The 22995-nt window shown below is 42.1% G+C and overlaps 1 protein-coding gene across 1 annotated transcript in view; it reads right to left on the bottom strand.

Moving 5' to 3' along the window:
- The window catches only part of ACER3 (alkaline ceramidase 3), a 48859-nt gene extending 37934 nt beyond the window's left edge, over positions 1–10925 (bottom strand). Inside the window, exon 1 of the mRNA XM_056489179.1 lies at positions 10684–10925. Within this exon, the coding sequence (XP_056345154.1) occupies positions 10684–10786 (103 nt within the window). The 5' untranslated portion in view covers positions 10787–10925. The remainder of the gene's footprint in view (positions 1–10683) is intronic.
- Between the last annotated feature and the right edge of the window lie 12070 nt (positions 10926–22995).

The raw sequence follows: 22995 nt of genomic DNA, 5'->3' as shown, positions 1-22995 counted from the left end.
TTATTCTCAATTAACCAGACTGCAAGAAATAAACTTGCATTACAGCCAGTTTCTATGCCATCCTGTCATACTTTAATATTGCTTTCCTAGGGTATGGGAAACCACACAGAAAGAAAGCATAATTTCCCTAATAAACACGAATCTAAGATGATAGCAAGCACACCAATTACTGTGAAGTACACCTGGAAGGATTTTGAAAGCAAATTTAAAGTAAAAACAGTTGACATAGGCAGATCATTTGAAATACCAATCTCGAAAGCTCGCTAAAAGCAAGTGCTTACATCTGGAAAACGCAATCAAAGTCTAAAGAGATTAGGCTGAGATGATGTAAAGTTGGAATATTACATGCAATAAGCTTGTTGCTGAAGGGCAGATTTGCTTCTTTTATATCCTTTACTGGAAAACAAAATAAAACGTATTTTAAATGTTATTTTAAGGAAGGTTGATGATGTCAGACTGGAAGGAAATAACAGACTCAGAGATTACTGTTCAGACCCTGCTAAAACTAAGCAGTGACCAATATATTACACTGATCATCTACTTAATTTTCATCATTCTTAACTCCTTCCAGCCATTCTTCTCCTATGCTGGTGTCAGCATCCTGGCTTCCTGCTCCATGTCTGCACCAACTCCTCTAAATCTAAGGGTCTACCCAGAGCAGAAAGCACAGCTTTTGGCAGCTGACACCTTTGAGCTACCAAGTACATCCAACCCAGCATCTGTCTGTCCTCCCTACAATGGAAAAAACAACTTGGGGCACAGAAACTGTGAGTATCAGCCCAGAGGCTCTGGTAGGACTGTCCCAGGCACTATGCAGTGACAGAAGAGCTGAGCTTTAGGGGAGCTCAACATGCTCACTGGACAGTGAGCACAGAGAATAAGTTGTGCCAGTGCTCCTATCTTCAAAACACAAATCTTCTTGCTTTCTTCCCTTTCTTACTATCAATATAGATTTCCTCTGGGTGTCCAGAATAATTAAAGCCTCTCCTGCTAATGACTCATATCATTCTTCTGCCCTACTTGGATGGCAGGAAAATAAAGGTGAGATGCTACATGACAACTCTAGGAGAATACATGAGGATGATACAACTGGTCAGCAACCACAGCCTGGTTCAGACACACAGCAGCGACTCAAATACTGATTGATGACATTCACTCTTTTTGCCATCAGTATTAATAAAAAATTCCTTCTGCAAATAACTATTTTGTTTTTTTTTTTTTTTTTTTTGTTTTTTTTTTTGTTTTTTTTGTTTTTTTGTTTTTTGGAGGTTTGTTTTGGGTTTTTTTCAGGGCTGCCAAAAACCCTAAGCCTACCTAGAACATGTGATGACAGGCAATTGAACTGATCATAGAAATTACTTGGAGTCATCATTGTCACTCTTAAATATCTAATTTTATCTCTTTTACGTAGGTATTTAATTTCTCCCAAGTCTTCATAACCTTTTCCAGTTAATATAACAACTTCCAGCAAGAACTTTCAACAGTACCCAATTAACTCGATAATGCAAGACTCAAAGGTTGTCACTCCTAGTCTACAATTAACTCCAACTGTATTCTTTAGTCACTGTCCAATTGTCATTTCAAGACAGCCCTCTTGTTCATGCTTGAAAAATGAGAAGAAAAAGACTGGCAATCATCTACATCCACAAACCTTGGCAAAAATCATTTATTTGGAGGGAAAATGAAGCTTCTCCACAGAGATAGTAAGATCAAAGTCCATACCTTAAGTATCTCATAGTCTAAACCAAATAAAGAAAGAGATATAAAACACACTGAAGCTTTAAACACTATCTTTTTGTTATAATTATAAATTAATATAGCACCTACACAATAATAGTTCATAAGTTGGGTGGAAGGAATGTGGGCAGAAATCTGTTTTACTGAGTAAGATACAAAATAGTTGAAAACCATATACAAATTAACCATGTTGCCTACACAAATGGTGGCCCACAGGCGGGCAGAGGAAATCTTTCAGAGGAAATGCTTGAGACAACTGTAGAAAAAAAAAATACAAAAGTCAAGTGGAAATCAGCATGGAAGAGCTCGGAAGGATATGCGTTTAAGAAAGGGAAATTGCTTTACAATATTTCTCTACAGCACAGAATGGGTGGGGGGAAAGGACATAAAATAAAATAAAATTGACTCAAGAGTTTCACCATTTCAGTGCTGCACTGATGTTATGGATTGTGCAGAAAAATGTATTCTGAGGAGCCTTGGAGGATTTAACAGCCACCAAAACTCCGAGTGAAAAGCAACTGTGGTATCACAGATCACAAAGGCATAGCAGTTTGTTTGAGTGAATGAAAACAACATCTGCTCTATGATTTCACTACCACAGTGCATTTCTCTGCTGCTTTCCAAGGCATTGACACAATTCAATTGAACTGATTCTTAGAGAGACACTGCACTCACCAGTAGCACAACCTGCTACCACCAAAGAAACTTCCTGAACTTCCCCTCTGCTGCTGCTAGCAGCAGCTTATGGAGATGGCATTAAACTGGCACAAACAGAAGTGCATTGCCAACCTTTTTGTTACATTTTTGCTACTAAATTGAAAAAAAGAAAAAGTTTTGTTTCTCTGATTTTCCAGGCTGTTTACTCACACACTGGGGTCAGCACATTGCATATAGTTTATTCTTTTTGCTTATACAGCTCATTTTCACAACTGTGAAAAAGACTTAAAAAAAAAAGAAAAACAAGTAGACAAAGACATCAGTTCTCATTCATGAACAAAATATTCCTGGAGCAACTCTGCATTTATATATTTGTGGGTTTTTTCTTAAGTCTATAAGATCAAATATCTAAAAAAATAAGTAACGTCTGTATCCTGTGGAAGAAATGCAGGAATATCAGTAGAAATACACTCTGCAGATGTGTGCAATAACCCCCAGGGCAGCATAGCTGCTGCAATCTGAGGTCAGCACAAGACCTGGAAGTATCTGTCAGGAGAGCAGCACCACAAACTCCCTCCAAGAACAATCAAATCTGGTATGAGACTTACACAAACATGAAAAGGTTTGCTGTGCAAAAAAGTGTAAGTACTTGTAGAAGAAAAGTACACTCATTTTACCTAGAAGAAATGTAAACTCCTCTCTGTGAGAACAAAATCAATTCATCAGTTCTGTTGGTCATTTTAGCTTCCTGTTGCAGATGACCCATTTGATTTCAGAGCAAGCCAGAACTGCAGACCCTCTTTCTCAAAGACATACAAGTAACTTTTCAGTTATCCCTGGGTTTCCTCAACGAAGCTTAAAATACCCATTTGAAGGGATCACAATAGCATGCCTTCCAGTCAGGAAGCAGGTCTTTGCCTGAACAAACAAAAGGTGTTGACCAGGAAAGATGAAGAAAGAGATGTCATCTGTTCATCAGATTAAAACAGACATATCTCTGTCCCAAGACTGAGAGTGTCCAGACTAATTTTAATGCTCAGTGCTCTAAAGGAACTTCTTTGAGCTAATACTGTATCTGTTTTCCAGATGCTTATTCTTGTTCAAATGAAAATGCTTATCCAACTGGAATTAGCAGCTACTAAAAATCCAGCCTACAAAGCAGTGGCATCATGAGCTTACTGCAAATAATGAGCTCATTAAACTACTGTATAAATCAAGAGCTTCTAGGATCATGTCTTATGACCATTAGGTTGATACCTTGAAATCCTACTAGTTGGACTATATATGAAATTCATACCAAATTCATGCAAAACATGCAGATGTTCAGCTCACTCCTAACACCACACCAAGAATTTTCCTAATTCTGCTTGTCTGCTTTCTTGCCTGAAGAAGTCTAAATCTTGCCTTCTCAAATATAAAATTAAGTCTCAACTAACATCCTGAACCTTGCCTAGCTTAATCAGGTCACACTCTTGTCCCCTTCTCCAGTTCCTCTGGTTAGAGAGGAGAACTGCATTATTACTGGGACTTGGCTAAGGGAAAATACCTTCCAGTTCACAAAGCCAGCCAGAGATCCTTTTAGAGACACACACTCTGCACATACCATTTCAGGGTCACTCCAAGGACACTGCATTCAGAAAACACAAGGAACAAAGGAACAAAGCAAAATCAAATATAAGAAACTAGAGCCCCAGGACACAGCTGGGAAATAGACACACCACTGGACACTAATCTCAGACTTGAAATAAAGTTTGGAATTTCCTTCAGGAAAGCACTGCAATGTGCAGGGCAGGTTGAGTCACCAGTTGGTGGAAAGGCAAAGAACTTAAGAGGAATCTTGTGAGGCTAAGGAAGGGGCACAAAGGGTGCAATTGCTCCACCAAGACTGAGAGAACAATTTCTGCCTCCCAACTCCAGACACACTGGAGTACATACTCTGCCAGAGGATGATGGACCTGACTGTAAAGGAGATCATGATCCTGGAGATGATGATGGCTGCAATGATCATTGAGAAATATTGGGTTTTCAGTCACTGCCCACAGTGCACATGCAGCATATTTGTTCAAGGAAATTAATTTTTGGAAACAGAAAAAAAAAAATCATGGTTAGACAGTCTATTTTTTTGAGCTAGCACAAAAACTCTGAAAATGAATAATTGCATTTTCAAGTACAAAGAAGGGTCTGTGCCTGAAACCTTAAATCTAAACAGCACCTAGCAAAATCACTGAGCCTCTACCCTGAGCTTGCCTATATGGGCATATTTAAATCAATTAATGGTAAATGATTGACACTAAAGCAGTGTTGCTCTGGGGTTTTTTTTATTGCAACCTTCTCTAGAATTTCTCTCTTCCTGACACATTCTTTTGTTCTTTGTAGTACTTCCACAAAGACAGAATAGCCAAGCACCTCTAATTCATGCAGCAGCTCAGTTTCTCTGCTAATGGACGGAAGAATGAGTGCAATTAATGAGGCAGGTGCAAAGAGCCCCCCAGCTAGAAGGCAATCTAAGGTAGGTAGCTTTGCCCTGACAACCACTTGCAAGCTGGTTCTCTTCTGGCATTATAATATCATGTTTTGATACACATTTTGGATTAAAAGAACTCTTTCCATCTTATTAACCTTTCATGAGCCACAAACCTTTCCATGATCCTCTTGAGGTAGTCAGAGAAACACCCAGGTGTGTGAGCACTCACACGTGTCACAAGATAAAACAACCATACACTGCTGAGCTGGTGGGACTGGAGACAATTACCAGACTTCCTTTGAACATGCTTGCATCGATAATTAAATCTTTCTTCTTTGGAAAAAAAAAGAAAATCTTTCCCACTTCTCTGTGAAAGGCACCAGCAAATAGAAAATGCATGACATAAATAGCAGTTTCACACACATAAAACACAACAAACCTGACTGAAGACTTTTTGTCTTTCAATTATGACAAAAGTTTTTAATCTGTGACTAAGAGCTCATTAAAAGTAACTTAAAAGCCAGCAGTGTTACTTTACAACCATTTAAAATTAATCTTCCTATTTCTAGCTACAAAGATATATTCTGAAAATTCATATAATGCAGTTCATAAACCTGTCTGCCTCAGTTTGCACATAAGAAAAATTAAACTGTACAAATGTCACTGCTCTGTTCCCATTTGGAATGGCAGATGTCCAACTGCCAGCTGTACAAGTACTGAATATGAAGCACTAATTATAGAGTAATCAAATGCTTTGTTAAACCATATTTAAGAATTTTATTGTAGCTTAATAACTACACACGTATTAGTAGATAAACACACATGTGGTCCATTAGCACAGCATCTGCCAGGTTTTAAGCATATCCATAACATGATGAATAAGTAAGGACTGATGATTGGAGAAATCAACTTTCCACAAGCCTTCAACCCCATCTTTTAACCAAAGCTGGTGGGAAAACTGAAAATTAAACTGTCGTGAGATAAAAGGTAGAGTTGCATCATGGATGAAAGATAAAAAGCAAGGAAGAATTAAAAATAATTTATAAATCATTAGTGGTGACAAAATGCATCAAAACAGTGTGACAAGACTATCTTTAGGCTTAAGCCAAGAATGTACTTTTACAGCCTAGGAAAGAAAATAAATTAATGTAACAGTATTTGCCAGTGATTCAAAATCAAATAGAAAGAAAGAAAGAAAGAAGACAACCATGACAGCAAAGACCATCTGGCTTATGATTTTGCTTATTATTCTTTGGAGTGTGTATTATTCTTCGGAGAAAGGAACCCCTCTTTCAACCTCTTTTTGTCCGCAGCACAAAGCGCAAGCTAGAAGTGTTCATCCTATAATGCACTGCACAGCTGAGCACTGTTCTGCACACTCCACTTGACTTCATGCTCACCATCACTTAGTTTAATGCTTCCTTAACCCTTTTGCTTGCAGTGTCCCCTCAGCTGAGGGAGCTCCCTCAAGAAGCCAGATAAACTTCCAGAGGAAAGTCGTGATGTGGTTTCCTCCCACGTGGTCATTAAATTTACACATTTAAATCCCTTTCAGTCTTAAAAGCCTGCAGGCCTGCGACATTGTCTTCTGCTGAACCACTCTTTAGAACTCATCTGTGTCCTGTCATCTTTAAATCGCTCCATCTCACCCAGGCTGTTGGGCTGATCACACCCAATTAAACTCGATGATGTTTCCTTCATCTGCCATTTTATCACTGAAAGAGCAGGCAAAGCTCTTGAAGGCAGACAGTCGGCTTTATTTTAGTTTTCTTACTCTCACACAGCAAGTACCTAGCCCAACAGACTCTGGCTGCTTTCCAAAGCCTCTGGCAAAAAAGGCAAAATGCAACAGGACACCCACGAGGAACAAGTGACAATCCATACGTGGCAGTACAAATTCAACATTAATGACATTATTCTAAATTAAGAGAAGTAAATTAACTAAATTTCGCAAGCTTTTATGTTTTAAAGTCATGATCCCCATGGAATATAGAGATCTGTGCATCTTTGGCAGCTGTCTTCTCTGAGCAATGCCTAAAAAGAAACAACAGTATTTTTGTGTCAATGTTCACAATGTAGAGAATGCTTGGACGGCACTCTATGCCCTCCAAGATGTGAGATAATGAGATATCTCACACGGAACAGCACAAGCAACAGTAATCTTATCTCAATCTCTCTTGTCTGAGGCAAAAATCAGAAGGCCTTAAGGAAGCAGAACAAAAATAGCTAGAAACATGGGCAGATTCTCATGACATGGGTAGGGTTTTTTTCCTAAATAAGAGTCCCATAAGGAAATCCCAGTTACAAGAAGTCGCTTACCAGATCTCTAATGAAAATAAAAGCTAATGGATTTAACTCTGGTAATGATAATGATAATAATAAATGAAATATTTTCTTACACAAAGGTATCAGAACATGCTGAGACAAGACCACAAGACAAGAAAGAAACAATTTCACCAATTCCTTGAGAAGCCTGAAGCAATGTTGTAGATGCTTGCTGCTGTAAATGCCAGCATAAGGATATACTATCTCTAAACCAGTCATATTGTAGATGATGCATACTACTCGTGGACAATGATAGCTCAAAGCAACATAACTGGAAACATGACTCAAATCTGATCCAAAACTGGAACACAGCATTCTGTTGGTAACAACAACAAATTCGCCCCCATAATTCTCCTGACTGAGAATTATAAGCCCTCATGTACCACAGGGCTCTTTTGAACCTAAAATATCTGTTTTAATTTGTAGTACTCTACATGCTTTCTGCAAAGGGAATATGTGAAGATTACCTGCATTCATTCATCATATTGTACAGGAAAAACTCTTCTTATAGGGATGACTAAATGCAAGAAGGGTAAGGCTCCTGTCATAGACATTCACATCCAAACAGACCCTCAAAACTCAATGCTACGTGGGCTAAACTGGCCTGAAACATCAACCCTGCTAAAATAAGGAGTAAGCTGTAACATTTGAGTGATAAGTGCTAAAAACCAGAACCTATATTTGCCCTTTCTCCCTTTTTATGTGGGAGGATGGTGGGCTTATCCTTTACTATTTTTCTTAATCAAGCGTACAAAAGTTTGGATAATTCAACTTTCAAGCACTGGGTCCTGGAGAGATTTAGTTTTAAAGAATGAAGAAAAACCAAAAACATGTCTACTTGCCCTCCAGCACACAGGAGTCAATCAGTGAGAAACCCTGAAAAAGGAGTTACTGCACCATACAACAGGTTTGATCGTGGGGGATGTAAGACTCATTTTAAGGCTTAACAGACTTAAGCTCACAAAACAATTCTTTTCAGCTGGTTTTCCATGTCGATTGGTTTAATATTCTACAGATGGATGTAGAGCAGTTAGTCATCCACCTCCACAGGGGAGAAAAACTGACTAGGTGTAGACTCAGAAAGGCAAGAAGAAACATTTTTCATTATTAAAAAAGAACCAAAGCAAACAACTTTTGAATACATGTCACTGTGCTTGGGATACATCAAGAAAATGCAAGTCTGAAGTGCTACACCACCAGCTTACCTTACTTCCACAATGCTCACTACATAGAATTGATAAGCTGCCATCATTTACACTAGTTCTTTAAGGAGTGAATGGCAAGGAACTGCATGTGGGCTTTTGGAACACAATGTAGCAATTTTGTACTAAAAGCAGCATGCTAAATTGCTAAATGGCACAAAAATGTAATTTTGACAACAAGCTTTCTGTTTTGTTCTTCAGCCTACAACCTATTTAGTTTGGACCTGCCAGTATTCTTCAATCTTTGGGCCTCCGAAGTTCCTTATAAATTATTAATAACAAACATTTATTGCAAAATTTTTTACATACAACAGCTTTACCTGAGTGGTACCAAGTCAGAAACTGATTTTCACTCTTCTGTAAGGTAAAACTTCAAATAATATCTCCACAACACTTATTGCCTCAGATCCTGAAAGCACTGTTACAGAACTGCTGCTGAAGAAAATCTAACCCATCTTGGCATCTGGACTGAAATTAGCTGTTCATAAGCTAACCCTACACCACAGCAGGCTTACTTACTGTTTTGCATTTTTAACTTAGACCATTTAAATGCTTTATCTTACAGCACAGCGCTTGTACACAGCTTTTTTCAGTGCAACTTGACAGGCCACCAAACCACAGTCCCAAATACCAAAACCATAAGGAGGAACCAGACCTTGTATGGCTACTCCCTTCTTTTTCAGAATGCAAGTCTTTTTGCCTCCCATTACTCTCAACCTCATCTCCCTTCTCCTGAATATTCCAAAAGCAGACAAAAAGTATCAGTTAACAAGGCCAACAGTGCAGGGGTTATTTAAGAAATTTACATGCTAGTCAAATTTATTTTTACATTAGTTAAGAAACAGAACTTCCTCTTCCCTATGAGAATTATCTCACAAATTATGCTTGACAACCAGGAAAACAGAAAAAATACACACTCTGCAAAAGTCTCATTCTATTTAAACTTCTAAGTTTGTCCCTTTTTAAGAGTATTTAATTGTTTCCTTTTCAACCAGCCTGTCTCTTCTCAGCCATAAATCTACACACCAACTTCCTTTTTCCTCTGAGCTTCTAAGCTGCTTATGCTGGCGTTGTTCATTTCAGACCCTGTTCTCCTGCACTCTGAAGCCTCTTTCACAATTATTCATTTTGGATCCTCACCCATGTCACTATCTGCAACCAGGAGTCACAGCTTGGCATGGATACCAAGAACCCTCCATCTTCTGCATGCCAGGCTCTTCCAAAGCACTGCTGAAGCATCCCAGCTATGTGAAAGGCCTCTGCAGATTGCCCACTTCAAGCACTTCAGGGTAGGTGAGCCTGGCCACTTTAGCAACCCTTCAAAGGCAGCCACCCACCTTATACGTGTGAAAGTTTTTTGTAGTGCAGGGCGTCTGCCAGGCAGCAACACATAATTATAACTACTACACCCTTTAAAGTCGCTGCCCAGGATCCAAAAATATTTAGTTTTTCAACAAAACCTCAGTGACATAGGGCTTCATCTTTCATCACCTGATGGATGACCCTATAGTTAAAGCCCCTTCTTTCTTTCCCTAAAACATGCTAAATCCTGTTTCGGAATAACAGAGTTTTGAGGTCAAACCAATGGCCTGCTCTTTTACTACCAGTGCTCTGAGCTATCCTAAAAGACAACCACGTGAAACAGAGCGACCCTTGAAGCCTCGCTCAACTCCCACCACCTGCAGCAGAGCCAGCTGATTGATGATGGCCATCACAAGGCACCAAAGAGCAGCTGGGAGAAGGAAGGTGTCTTCATCCAGGGAAGACACCTTTCCTCTGGCTGAGCAGTTTCCCTGGTCTGACCGTGCAGGCTGGGCAGCTGGGTGCCCCTCAAGGGGAGCAGAGCAGGGCAGCAGACGCGTTTCACGCGGTTTCACGGCGTGGCACCCCACGCACGGCTCCGAGAGCCCCTCTCTTCACCCCTGCCTGCGGTGCCACACGGCCACCAGCCCCCAGGACCCACCGCACGGCCACCCCATCCCGGACAGCCCCGCTCCAGCCCCGCCATCCCTACGGACACAGGCCCGAGGGACGCGCTGGGGAGAGAGGGGCTACTCCAGCCCGTGCTTCCCACACGGATTTGTTGGGGAAGGCGGTGGAAAACACCCATTTCCACCCACCAGGGTTGGCTGAGGGGCAGCGGCACCGTCACCCCGCAGGAAAGAGGGGACAAGGAGAAGGAGGGATTCCCCCTCCGCGGGGAGCGAGCACCAAGGGCTGCGGAGAGGGAGAAGGAGGCGGCGGTGGGACGCGGCCCCCGCGGCCAGGACAGGAACCGGGGCCGGAGCGGCCACTCACAGAACTCGGCGATGTAGTAGGAGACGGCGTAGTTCTCCTCGCACCACTCCAGGGTGGAGGTCGGCGTTCCCCAGTACCCCTCCCGGTCGGCGGCCGGAGCCATCGCGGCGCCCGCTCCGGGCTAGAGCGCAGCCAGGGCACGGGGAAGCGCAGGGAGAAGGGCGCCGGGCCCGGAGCGCGGCGGCGGCGGCGGCGGCGGGAGAGCGGGCGGGGCGGCGCTGGGCCCGCCCGCGGGGCGGAGCGCGGTCGCCATGGGGACGGGCTGCGGCCCGCCGGACGGAGCGAGCGGGGCTGGGGAAGCGCTGCGTGAGGGAAAACGGGGGTACGGGGAAAGTCTGTGGGGAAAGTCTGTGGGGAAAGTCTGTGGGGAAAGTCTGTGGGGAAAGTCTGTGGGGAAAGACCGGCGCGGGCACGCGTGGCTCTCAGAGGCCCGCGCGGTGCCCGTGTGAGGGTGAGGCGGGAATGCAACATCACGGCGCTCTCGTCACCCGCGTTTCAAGCCGGACCGGAGCCAGTGAGGAGCTTTCTTCCCTCCGCTTTCCAGTCCGGTTTTCCTTACAGATTTCATGGAGGGTTTGTAGGGCGAGCGAGGCTGCCTTCATGTTGTTGAAACAGCTTCACAGCATCATAGAATGATTTCTGTTGGAAGGGACCTTAAAGATCATCCAGTTCCAGCCCCCTGCCATGGACAGGACACCTTCCACTATCCCAGGTTGCTCACAGCCCCATCGAACCTGGCCTTGAGCACTGCCAGGGATGGGGCAGCCACAGCTTCTCTGGGCAACCTGTGCCGGTGCCTCACCCCCCTCGCACTGGAGAATTTCTTCCTGAAGGCAATGAAGAGGCAAGTGTTCCTCATAGTCGTGGGCTGGGAGAAGGAAGGAGGTTTTTTATAGCACTGCCTGCTAAAGGGGGGTTTTCCTCTCCTCTGATGCCTTATTTAGTTTCCTCAGTGCTTACTACGCGTACTATACTTACACCCATAATATGCCAAGTGCTTCTCAAGCAGAGTTGGTATCCAGAGGCAAGTACAATCTAAAAATGGAACGACTTGAGACACAAGGGAAAATAATAAAGTGTACCAGTAAAGGCCTGATGATACTGTGTGTGTTTTGTGTTTCAGAAGGCAGTCCAAAGACTTGAGGAGAAGCCTGGGGGCTGTACACAGTGCTGACACCCTGCTGGCCAGCAGAATTTATTATACCTGCCTATAAATACACAGACTTCTTTTTCCACCTCTTATTTCTTCTCACCTTTCCTTCTGTAAGCTAAGAAATGCCAATCTAAACACAGGCCTTTCATACTGTAAATACTGCTGTTTCAGAATGTATACATCTATTTTGAAGACTATCTTGCCTTCGAAAGTTCAGATAGTGTATAATTGCTTCCAGCATTAAGTAAAGATGTATTTAGCATATATCACTACTTTTCATCGTGCTATAAAGCACTGAAATAAAATTTATTTTGGTGATGACAATGACAATATACCTAAACTGTCAAAACATCATCAAAATCCCTGTGGATTTTTATATGCAGACCTGTCTTCCTATATTTTTCAGACCTAGATTACTTCCACAGATTTAGATTTTCAAGATTGGGATCTGGAAGAGTACCAGACTGATCAAACTAGCTGTAAACAATGAGGAGGATTCTTGCCTGCTTAGTGCAGTTTAGCTTTTGAGACTTTTGAAGGTCAGTTTCTATAATAAGGAAGTTTGTGAGACTGATCTTTGTTCTCATGATAAACCATTTTAAGATTAGAAGTTCTTGACAGAAAAATAATTTAAATTTTAAAATTGCAGTTGTTTAGGAACTAAGGAGAGAACAATGAAATATTAAAAATGTCATCATATTTACTCACCAGGAGCAAAAATGGCAAAAACATGGAAAAATGTAGGCAATTTTTATAATATTGAGTTACAGTTGGCTTTAAATAAATAATTAAAGATATTGGTGCTTGTTTCTTTTCTCATCATGTGCATGCTAGCCATGAGAAGATTTGCTACCCCACTAGAAAAAGTAGTCAGACATGAAATTAGCTTTAAAACTGGGCAAAATAAATTAATGAAGGATTTTATGTGGTAGATACCAATAATGTAGGTTATTATCCATTCTGATTTCTGCAGAAATACAAGAAAAATTCATAGCTAGGCCTTAATTTCAATCACTAGGGAATTTTTATTTATTTGGCATGTTTGTGGAGTATTTTCCATCACAATATGCATCTCTGACTTGTTCTGTGGCTTGTTCTTTGCTTTTGAACTCTGACAAACCTTTCAGTCACTGCACTCAGAAGGATGGTATTGAAGAGGCAGCCCCAAACTATTACAATAGATACTTTTTTTTTCCCTGAAAATGTTTTGTAGAGGTAAACTTGACTTGCACTAAACCAACTCTGACTGCTTCAGCTGTTAAAAGAATACATATTAAAATCAGTACTTTTCCTCTGTAGCCTTGAGCTATGCCTTGTTCTGTCCATTACTGCATACTGGATATAATGTGACAGCCTGAAGTTCTTTGCATCTAAATGTGGTCTATCTGATTAAAGGATCACACCTACCTCTGTCCAGGCATTGGGTTTTCTTTGATCTGTACAATCCATGGAGGGAATGACTTGTTTTTCAAATAGCAAAAACCAAGCAGAACTACTGAAATGCTTATTTTCACTATTGCTAAAAATGTGCTTGTCATGCCGATGGAGTAGTTTCCTGGGGCCTCAGGTTGCCTGTAGCAAGGGATCCTCTTTCCACACAGTTTAATGTTGCCCTGAAACCTTGTGGCTTAACTGATCGGTGGGTAATTGAATCATGTCAGTTTACACCACTAGAGGGATATGTCCTGTCACTTTAGTTGTGGATCCAGTAGAATTTCTCTTGGTAATGGGAAAGGACTCCTGTGCAAGAGTGGCACGTGTTCAGCTCTTGTGATCAGGTAAATTCAGGGAATGACACCTTAGGAGCACTTCTATCTCTCTCTGCCTTGTGCAAACACTTTATCATGGCTTGTGCTGCTGGTTGTTTTATTTCTGCATAAAATGAGACCTAATAAGCAGATTGTTTAGAACTTGTTACGGAGATATATGTTGGAGAAGACTGTACTTATTCCCTCTCATCAGTATATGTGTGCAAAGGGGAAGATAAAATTGATATAAAATCTTGAAGATGTTTTCACTGCTTAGTTCTCATAATGTTAAGAATCAGTCACAGAAGTAAAACTGAATTCTGTCCTACATATTGCCTGTTCAATATCTACAAGTAATTACCCCAGAATGGTTTGGGTTGGAAAGGATGTTAAGGATCCTTTAGTTCCAAACCCCCACCCCCACTGTAGGCAGGGACACCTTTTAAAAGACCGAATTGCTTAAAGCCTCAAACAATTCCAGGGATGGACATCCACAGTTTAACTGTGCCTCACCAGCTTCACATGAAAGAATTTCCTCCTAGTACTTAATCTGAGTCTGCCTGCTACCAGTTCAAAACCATTTCTCCTTGCCCTAAGACTCCAAGCCCTTGTCAAAAGTTCCTCTCCAGCTCTCTTGGAGCCCCTTTGGGTACTGGGAGGAGCAATAAAGTCTCCCTGGAGCCTTCTCCAGCCTGAACAATCCCAACTCACTCAACTTGTGTCCACAGAAGAGGTGCCCCAGTCCTCTATGAATCTTATGAATTTGTCCCTCTTCTTAGGCCTTTTTTTTGTTGGGTTGTAGCATTTATACCATCTTAGGTATGGAATCCTGAGTCGTGACTCTCAGCTCTAAAGTCTTACTTTGCGTTATAAGGATGGTTCTAAATACTGCAGCTCCAAATGTCATTATTGGCAGCTTTCTGTATTGTCTAGTCTATACTGGTTACAGGAAAAGGGCTTCAACACCTCTAGATTCTGCAAGCCCTATCCTGTGTAACATGTAATTTATCCCATTGATTTATATGCAAATAGCATGAGTAAGATGCTAAAAGTAGGATTATTAGAGATTGAATCAGACTCTTTGTAATGTGCCCTGAAGTTGGAGGGCTCTTTATGAGCACTGGTGCCAAGGTGATGATAATTATGCCTGGAGTAGTATCATGATAAGTTATTGGCACCTGAACGAGTGAAAAAGAGAAGTTGTTTCCTGACATGGATAAGAATCTGATCCAAAAAACTTTAATGGACTTTAACAGATCTGATTGCCTGCTCATTGCTAGGTAAAGCAGAAATGCCTGTGCTGGAGTTAATGGAGTCAGGCACTTGTAAATTATCATCAAGGGGACTCATATCCTAGAGCCATATAAATATTCATAATTTCCCCAGTGTAATATGGCTGTTCTTGTCATATTCTCAAGGCTATTGTTGCATTTTGCACTGCACTGATTGCAGTGGTGAATGACAGACAGCATCACAGATTGCAGCTCTGTGGATGCTGTGAGCACCCAGCACTGATGGGCTCAGATATGAATACAACCACCTGAAAAATGTTATAAAAGATTGGGGTGGAAACCGGGGCTCCTGAGTGCAGATATTTAGGGAAGGACGTGTGACTTGACAGGGACAGAACATTTCCTCATGGAGAAGATGGTTCAGTCCTACAACTGATCCTCAAAGCAGATTTTAGGGAGATATTTTCTCCTCTCCGCCCTTTTTCAGCTAAAGCCTGTCTGCTCATGCCTATCAAGATGTATCCCAAACCCTTTAAAATCAAAAGCTGAGGCGGGTGAGACTATCTCCAGCACGCACTCTTTTACCAAAATGAGGATATTTGCTTTCTTGTAGCAGTGAATTAAGTTTTTCTGCACCTGGTGGTTACTGCTCTGCAAGCACACAGCCTGCGTAGGTGTCTCCAAGCACCTGCAGCTTTCAACCCATTGTACTAGTGTAAAGTAAAATTCATGTCACTTTGCACAAATTTTCAGGGTTGAAGTTGATAAGGGAGGAGATAAACCTGCTGTTCATCTGTTCCCATGGGAGAAGCAGTTAACACAGGGAGAATTGTGCAAGAAGAACCCTTCTCCACTTACCAGAGCTTAATTCACCCTTATATGTGAATCAGAACCCTTACCAGCTGCAAAATATCTATGGTAAATATACACTGGTTTAAGCTGAAACATCAAATGAAAATCTGTCAAGGGAACAAGACTTTTCAAAAGCACAAATGGCATGTACCTCAATCTCATTGACTCAAAGGAGTCTGGGAATTGGTTTGCCTTTGTGTTTTGGAATTCTAGTGCTTTAAAATAGCAAAAGCAAATGCCATAACAGTTCATTGTTCACACTTGTAAACAGCTTTCTCTTTAGGAAAAAGCTTAGCAAGCTGTCTTTTTCTGCCTGCTAATTTACATACACTGATCTCAAAATGAAGAGACTCACACAAAGTTTGTAACAATATTTAAGTGTGTTAATTCCAGTTTGAATCCTGCTTTACAAGCTCTGTTCACTCTCTTAAATGCTAGCCTCTCATGTCATTGGAGATTCTTTCAGAGCAACAACTGAAGACTAGGCAGCATGCCTGGGGATCACTGGAACTTCTCTACATCCAGTGTTTTATCTCATATACTGCTCAGATGCTTTGTCCCCAAGGCCACTTAATGTCTATGATTTTAGGAACTGAGTTAAGCTTAGATGCCTGACTTTTCTGGCTGGATGAGGTTAGGTAAGGTCATGAATCCCAGGTCCTTACTCTCTTCTGAAAAGGAACTCTGCTTTGGTCTGAGGTCAGTGAAGGTCCTGTTAGATTTTCTGTACTCACAGCATCCATGGAAGGTGCATACCTAATTGGCTCTTGGACTTGCTTTGAGCTCAGCTGGCTGGAATTGAGGCATTTATGGAAAGCAATCATAGAATCATGGAAATAATTAAGGTTGGAAAAAACCTCTAAGATCGTTGAGTCCAGCTGTTAATCTACCACCACCATGCTCACCCAGTACCACATCCACAGGTTTTCTGAACCCTTCCAGAGATGGTGATTCCACCATTTTCCTGGGCAGCCTGTTGCTTCTGTATAGTATACCATTCATTGCAGCCACTTCTCCTTAGGACAAATTATAAATTCCCTGTTTGAAATCTGGGAGGACAAGAGCCATGATACATGAACTATCTACAGCACTTGAACAGGCAGCACAGAGTGCATTTGGAATGCAAAATGACAATAGCACTTTTTGGATGGTGAGAACAGGGGCAGCACTCCTCTCTTTTTGCTCCTATCCCAGCTCCCTTCCCATGAATGGAGACAAGAAGGAAAACACATCACTAGTTCTCTTGCAATCAGCTCCTTTGGGGGAAGAGAAGGGAGGGAGCTGGCAGCTTGCAGTTAAGGTAAGAATCTACACATAGTATCATGGTATTGCTGTGGCACAGAGGTAAGAGAGTTGTTTTCCAACAAATACGTTTTCAACCCTGCAGGAAATATTTTGGAATATTCACGATTTATGTGACTTGACAGTGTTCAAAGTCATTGGGTGGATTAGGCAGGATTTTCCTGGTGATAGCAGCTACCTTGTGCAGGCAGGTGGCCATCAGTGGCAAGCTTTGGGGAGACAACATCAGTTTGCTGACCTATCCTGCTGAGGCTCTTCAAGCTGAGGCATTCTTCCATCTTTATTCATACTGCTTTAATTTTGGGTATCACTGATTTCAAGTGTGAGCTCCTGGTGTGTATCTGTCCTTCCCAGTCATACCAATTTGAGTGTACGATCACAGACTCATAGATTTATAGAATGGGTATGATTGGAGGGACCTTAAAATCATCTCTTTCCAACACCTCTGCCATGGGAGACAGGGATACCTTACACTAGACCAGGTTTTTCAAAACCCCCTCCATACTGGCCTTGAACACTTCCAGGGATGGGGCATCCACAGCTTCTCTGGGCAACCTGTGACAGTGCCTCACATTAGAGAATTTCTTCTTGCTATCCATTTAAGCCTACCCTCTTCCAGTTTAAAACCATCTCCCCTTGTCCTATCACTGCATGCCCCTGTAAAAAGTCCCTGCCCAGCTCTTGTGATCAATTGGAGACTGGTCAAGGACAGCTCAGTGACTGCCTACTGCAGGAATGGAAGTCCCAATGGTATAAGGATTATTTAAGGGAAATTTTGAAGGAAAAATACTGTCAAGAAGTAAGAAACTGGCTGGAAGACAGGGTAATCTGGTCTGTGAGGGAGAAGGGATGAAAACTTTTTATTCAAAAACAGCAGGAGGAATGGATTTCGAATAATTAGCTGTTGCCAGTGTTTTCCCTTTTCTTATAACAATCAGTTGAAGGAAGAAAGCATGCATAAACCATTCATCACCTGTATTTTGTGTCATGAATCAGTTAGTGTCTGAACATGGAAAATGATTTATCATACTCTATAAACCCTGCCCATCCAATTGTGCACTGCTTGTCACTTGGTCTCATGGACAGCAAACGCAATTTCCTTATATTGCTACTCTCAAAAACATCTCTGGAACAAAAGGAGAAAACCACTAGGAACAACCAAAGTCTCAGTGGTAAGCAGATGTGCATATATTAAAATGTCAAACATCTTAAAAAAATTAAAATTTTTAAATATCTTCAGTTGTACTGCATCCAGTGAGGAAGGCAGCTGCTATTCTTTTCCTTGATCTCTAGGAAAATGGCATATTTACCTCAAGCATATGCAAATTTTTCTATTTAGCCTGGAAATGAAGCACATTCTGCTCGTGTAATGTTGTATTTCTTTCATTTACTGCAGGAAGGAGAAGGAAAGTCATTATTTACTTGACAAAATCCTTTGTTACTTTGCTGGGTATCAGTTAATTACCAGTGATCTAATCAACTTACACCTCAACCAAACTCTTTTCTTTAACAAGTCATTAATGGAAGAGGCTGCTCAGACAATTCAAATTTACTTTATTTTTTTATATTTCAGACCTATGAACCAAAGGGGGATAAAAGAAAACACAAAGAAGTACAATAGTATGTTTCCACTTCTCTGCTTTCTTCTGGGGTGACTTGTGTCCCTCCATTTCCACAGTAAGGAAAGCTCATTACTAGACAGGGAAAGAAGGACATTTTATGCAGCTTTTCTACCAAGGACCCTACTTTATTGTGGCATCAGCTTCAAGAAGTGGAGCTGATGTCACAGAAGCAAGTCACAGAATCACAGAATGATTTAGGAAGGAAAAGATCTCTTAAGATCACCAAGCCAAACCACTAACCCAGTACTGCCAAGCCCACCAATAAACCATGTCCCTAAGTGCCACACCTATATGTCTTTTAAATCCTTCCAGGGATGGTGATGGAACACCAAGTGATGGAACAGGGTAGCCTATTCCAAAGCTTGACAATAATTTTGTTGAAGAAATTTTTCCTGACATCCAATCTAAACTGCAGAAGAAGACCAGCCTGGCTGAACTTTCCAGCTTTCACTGGAACTCTGGGGAAAAAAAGAGAGTATGTGACCTTTGGAAGAAGGGGCAGGCTACTCAGGAAGAGTACAAGAATGCCATTAGGTCATGTAGAAAGAAAATTAGAAAAGGGAAAGCTCAGCTAGAATTCAATCATGAATGCCACTGCTGTGAAAGGTAATAAAAAGTGTTTTTATAAACATATTGACAACAAAAGGAGGGCCAAGGAAAATGTCCATTCTTCATTGAATGCAGGGAGGGACATTGTCACCAAGAATGAGGATAAGGATGAAGTACCTAATACCTTCTTCACCTCAGTCTTTAACAGTAAGGCAAATTATCTTTAGGACAGCTTTCCCCCTGACCTGGTAGATAGGGACAGGAGAGGAGTCCCCCAGTAATGCAGGAGAAAGGGCTGTGGAGAATCCTGTTTAATACCTTTATTGATATTCTGGATGACATGAACAAGGACATTCCCAGTAAGTTCACAGATGACATTAAGTTGGGTGGGAGTGTGGATCTGCTGGAGGGCAGGAGGCTCTGCAGAGGGATCTGGACCAGCTGGATCCACAGGTCCTGGCCAAGTGCTGGGTCCTGCCCTTGGATCACAACAACCCTGGCAGCGCTACAGGATGGGGGCAGAGTGGCTGAAAAACTGCCCAGTGGAAAAGGACTTGCAGGCTCTGTTTGACAACCAGCTGGCCAAACATGAGCCAGCATGTGCCCAGGTGGCCAAGAAGACCAATGGCATCTTGGGCTGTATCAGAAATAGTGTGGCCAGCAGGACCAGGGCAGGGATTGTCCCCATGAACTTGTGCGCACCTCGGATCCTGTGCTCAGTCCTGAATCCCTCAGGACAAGACATTGAGATGCTGGAATATGTCTAGAGAAGGACAATGAATCTTGGGTCTAGAGAGTGAGTCTGTGAGGAGTGGCTGAGGGAGCTGGGAGTGTCCAGTCTGGAAAGAAGGAGGTTCAGGGAAGACCTTATGCTCTCTACAACTACCTGAAAGAGGCTGTGGCCAGGTGGGGATCAGCATCTTCTCCCAGGCAACTAGTGACAGAACAAGAGGGCATAGCCTTAAAATGTGCCAGGGGAGGTTCAGTTTGGACATCAGGAAGAATTTCTTCACTGAAAGGGTTGTCAAGCATTGGAATGGGCTGCCCAGGGTATGTGGTTGAGGCACCATCTCTGGAAGTAATCAAGAAACCACAGGATGTGGCACATAGTGGATATTTTTAGTAGATGTGGTGATGTTTGGTTAAAGGTTGGACTCAATGACCTTGGAGGTCTTCTCCAAACTAAATGATTTTTTGATTCTATGGCACACCAAAATTCATGGATGTGTCACATCAAAACTTCAGGTGAGAGTGGGTCCATCATGACACACTTTTCTGAAAAATTTCATCCAGAAATGTGACATAATTATTTAATTGTGATGTGAATTACCTTATTATAGCATATGAAGTTACATCATGGGCAGAATCATATACTGAATTCTGCTTGTGTTAAAGCATTATGACAGCAATGGTAAGTCAATATGATATAATACTGAATTCCTGTCCTCAGGCAATTTCTCCTTGCACTGACTGCTGAGCATGGCAGCTGTGGACAGTCCGAATCACTCAGTGGTTGAGTTCAAATGCCACAGAAGGTGTGACATAAAAGTTAAGCAATGCCTATATATGGTTTAAACTTGACCCAATATGCTAAACACAAGTTGTAGAGCACCCTCCATGAACACTGTGTGATTTCTATGATCTATATTAATACAGCTTTGTAGGTTTCTGGTAGAACCTTGAGTGTGATTGTCTCAGAGAAATGGATACACTGACTTCCTTGCAGGCTAGATTTCAAAAACCTAATCTGGGCTCATCACCTGTAAAATAAGAAAAGCACCCACAGAATAAGCCCTGCTGGTACCATTTCTGAACAAGGGTGGGGACTGAATTGTCTGCATCAGTTTTGCTACCCAAACCAGGTGTCCTGTTCATGAAGAGGTGCAACTGTCATAGGTTAGAGTAGTGCTGATGCATGAATGAAAGAGGAATAAAATTCAGTGAGACTCCAGCACAGATTTGCTGGTCTCTCATGCCAGTCTTCCCAAAGAAAGCTGCAGTGCACTCAGAGGTCACTGTTGTGCATCAGACCATTTGGTCAAAGGCTAAGCAGTGCTTCTGGATGAATTTAATTGCTTTTTTAAATGCTGTCAAATCAAAGATGCTCTCTACTATCCAGGGCTCCTTATGTACCAGAGCCAACCAGAAACAGCTGAACACCTTCTTCATTGTACTCCTCACTCCTGTACTTAAAAGGAGCATTTCTATCCACTGCTTCCATTGTCAGGGACTGTGTTATTCACATGACTGTCTCCAGTTTTGAAGCCAATGCTCTCTGAAGGCTTTGGAGGCCAGACTGCTAATCCCTTGACAAGCAAGTGTATTTCTTGACAGTGTGATTGGTGCTGGCCCATGGCCCTTAATGGCTTGGCCCTCTGACAGCTGGCAGTGATTTTCTGATGGCTGGAGCCCCATCACATGCCCCCTGACAGCAGCAGAATAATATTCTCATGCCTGCGATAATGGCAAATGTGTTTGGAAAGCTCATGAATAAAATTCCCTCCTCTGTCTCTTTTTATAACTCTGATGTGCTATTCTCTTGCCCAGTTTCTCCTTGTATTTTTTAACCCTCACTCCACTCTTATTTCTCCCACTCTATTATTATTCCTCATGTAAATGGAGTGGCCAGGACAGACACTTCTAATTTCTTCCCTTCCCAAGACTCAATGCTTGTTCTTTTGGTCCTTGAGCAATATTACCCAGATATGGTTGGCAGGAAGCTGAGTCCTGTGAGAAACTGCCTTGCAGAGCCCCCCTTCCTTTACTCCTACCAGCTTCTAACAGTGCAGGTTCCATCTTCCATCACCCTTGCTTGTCAGCTTTACTATTTATTTTCAAAACATGCCTTTGACTCTGGTGTGTTTTCTCAGGAAAGTTTGGGCTTGATTCCACAAGCCTGACATACCTCCTGATTTGAAAGTGCAGAGAAGAACCTTGGGTACAGGGAGGCAGGGAAAGAGAGAGGGAGGAAGGAAGGAGATTGCTGCCAGCAGGCAGGAAACCTCCTGTTTCAGCAATCTAGGATGCAAGATTTATTCTCTAGGGGTTCTGAGAAGATAAGAAAATAGATTATCTTGCAGTTTGCAATGGCCCCTTCAAAAAGATAATGTGCTCCTAAATCATAGAATGGCAGAATGGTTTGAGCTGGAATTGACCTTAAAGATCATCTTATTCCAGCTCCTCAGCCATGGACAGGAGCACTTTCCATTACATCAGGTTGCTCATATGAACAGACCTACTTCCTTTTCAAAGGTGGGACACACTGCACAAACCAAAAAGGTACCATTGTGCGTCATACCCAACCTGTCCTTCCTCTATTTAATACCTGTCTTATGATTTCACTCATTTTAGTGGTGCTGAGTGGTGTTCAACAGGTCTGGCTCCAAGGCTGAAGCAGTTTCTAGGCTGTGCTTGCTATCTGAAAAGAGGTCTCAAATCACAGAATCATAGAAACATTTAGGTTGTGAAAGACCTTCAAGGTCATCAGTTCCAACTGCTAATCCAGCACTGCCAATTCCATCTGCTCACCTGTGTCTTTGTGCTTCTTTGTAGGGCCACTAGCTCCTACATAAAATTCTTGAAAATGTAGTTAGGACAAGCTTCTGTTCCGTGCCACGTGGATGTCTAAAATTAAGAACAATGCCCTGCAATTTCCTCCTTTTGCTGCACTTGCTGTTGCTAACAAGGAGCTGCCACAGGGGATCTTAATTTCCATAGAATCATTAAGGTTGGAAAATACCTCTAAGATCATCAAGACCAACTGTTAAGCCAGCACTGAACAATGTGTCCAAGTGCCACATCACACATCTTTTAAATCTCCCCAGGGATGCTAACTCCTCCACATCCCAGGGCAG

This window comes from Oenanthe melanoleuca, chromosome 1, assembly GCF_029582105.1.
Source record: "Oenanthe melanoleuca isolate GR-GAL-2019-014 chromosome 1, OMel1.0, whole genome shotgun sequence".
Lineage (NCBI taxonomy): Eukaryota > Metazoa > Chordata > Aves > Passeriformes > Muscicapidae > Oenanthe > Oenanthe melanoleuca.
Note: the sequence above shows the minus strand (reverse complement) of the source record. Positions and strands in the feature narration are given on the sequence as shown.